The following is a 1,715-nucleotide window of genomic DNA, read 5'->3' on the forward strand; positions in this document are numbered from 1 at the left end:
TTGTGCCAGAGTCGTAGGACGCAGTCGCACCTCAGATCGTCGACCACGAATGGCACGCTGTGGACTCAATGTTGAAGTCGGAGAGGAAGGGCAGCTGTCGCGTGAGGTCGGCCCGCATGGACGCGGAGAGGATTTGGGGAGAGGGTGAGGTGGAGGTGTGCGCGGGCGATGCAGAGGACCCGCCGGCGTTGAATGGCAGCAACGCGAGGATCGAGTTCATCTTCTCCTCCGTCTGCGCTAGTCGGCGCTCCACGGTCTGGTAAAACACCGAAATCTCGCTCTTCAGCTCCTGCTTGGTGCCGCGCACCTCCTCGAGCAGCGCCTTCAGCAGCGCATCGCCCTCGCGCTGCTTAGTCGTATGCATGCCCAGGTCGGCGCAGGAGCTGCGCGGAGAGTGTGTGGGCGATGAGTCCGGCGAGGGCGGGTTCGACACAGCAGTCGTTGACGGCAGAGGCGGCACTGCACACAACGGGCGGTGAGCTTAGCAGGCAAGAACTGAGAACGCCCGGTAGGGGTTCGCGCGTGGGCGGTAGCGCTAGAAGCTTCGAGCGAGTATTGCCTTTTTAATATTGGATGAGGCGGGAGGTCGAACCTTCGGTCTTCTGCTTCTTGGACATCCTCCAGCCGCCCTCGGTGGAGGCAGGGAAGTGCTTCGGGGGTCGGCCGCGCTTCTTGGGCTCGACATCTTGGCACAATTCGGGCTTACCGAGCGCCACGCAACGTCTGCAGGGCCGAGCTCTGTAATGGGGAACCCGACTGATGAGTTAATGGGGAACTGCCACGGAGGAGAAGGATGAAGGAGGGATTAAATCATACTCGAATTGTAAATGAGCAAAAAATAATCCGAGGACGTTTTCCTCTGCACAGGCAAAAGAACAAAAAGAACAAACAAATACCGTACCCATCGCAAGCAGTGTGCGAGAGGCGGCACAGGCGACAGGCCTTGTTGGTACAGTCCGAGGCCATCTTGGGGGAGCGTAATTAGCTTCAAGATTGGCGGCTTGGCTGGCGGTGGGTACGTTGGGGGCGCTGTGCGGAAAATGAGACCGAAGAAGCAAACCCCCGCGGAGACTTTGAAAAGAATTTTCCTACGGCCCAATCGGCATTTGTTGCGCCATGATCGGTTTTTACTAGGGATCGATATTTCCGTGTGGGCGAGACCCCCACGTGAGCCTAGGCCCATTGGCCCAGATCTTTCCGGTCGACGTCAGATGTTCACCGAAAAGTGCAACCCCCCCAAAAAAACGAAGTTAAAAAGCAAAGAGAAAGAGTGAAGAACAAGCAACAGCAAGCATGCGCACGCTGGGGGAGCTCGCTCTGCTTGTCGGGCTTGAGCATGCACTGCATTGCGAGTCCTTCAAGGACCTTCCCTCGGGAGTACAGGTGGGTCTTGCCCTTCCCCCCCAAGCACCAGCCACGCGTGCGGTCCTAACGCTGTGCCCTGCGTAATTCCCCTTCTTGAATGACAGTTGCGCCTGTGGGAGGAGGTGACGCCAATGGTGCCCATTACCGCCGCGTTGTTGCGCAAGTTTGACCTCCACCATCTGTTGGAGGACAACCGGACGCTGGGCGGTACCGACCACTGCCACAACAACGCCCCCTCCTCTTTGCTGACCATGGGTTGGTGGGGCTGGTCGACCACACAGGAGCGAGAGGGGTTCACCGCGACGCACTCGAGCTGCTGGGCCAGTACGAGAAAGAGCAGCGACCCAGTG

At 58.8% G+C, this 1,715-nt stretch overlaps 1 protein-coding gene across 1 annotated transcript; it reads right to left on the bottom strand.

The window, feature by feature from the left end:
- Positions 1-31: 31 nt before the first annotated feature.
- On the bottom strand, positions 32-966 carry ACA1_011810 (AT hook motif domain containing protein; the record flags this gene model as incomplete). Its single annotated transcript, XM_004340421.1, has 3 exons — positions 32-459; positions 593-723; positions 902-966. 3 exons carry the CDS (start codon positions 964-966, stop codon positions 32-34), a joined length of 624 nt encoding a protein of 207 aa, XP_004340469.1.
- Positions 967-1,715: the final 749 nt, after the last annotated feature.

This window comes from Acanthamoeba castellanii (genome assembly GCF_000313135.1).
Source record: "Acanthamoeba castellanii str. Neff unplaced genomic scaffold scf7180000083641, whole genome shotgun sequence".
Classification (NCBI taxonomy): domain Eukaryota; phylum Discosea; order Longamoebia; family Acanthamoebidae; genus Acanthamoeba; species Acanthamoeba castellanii.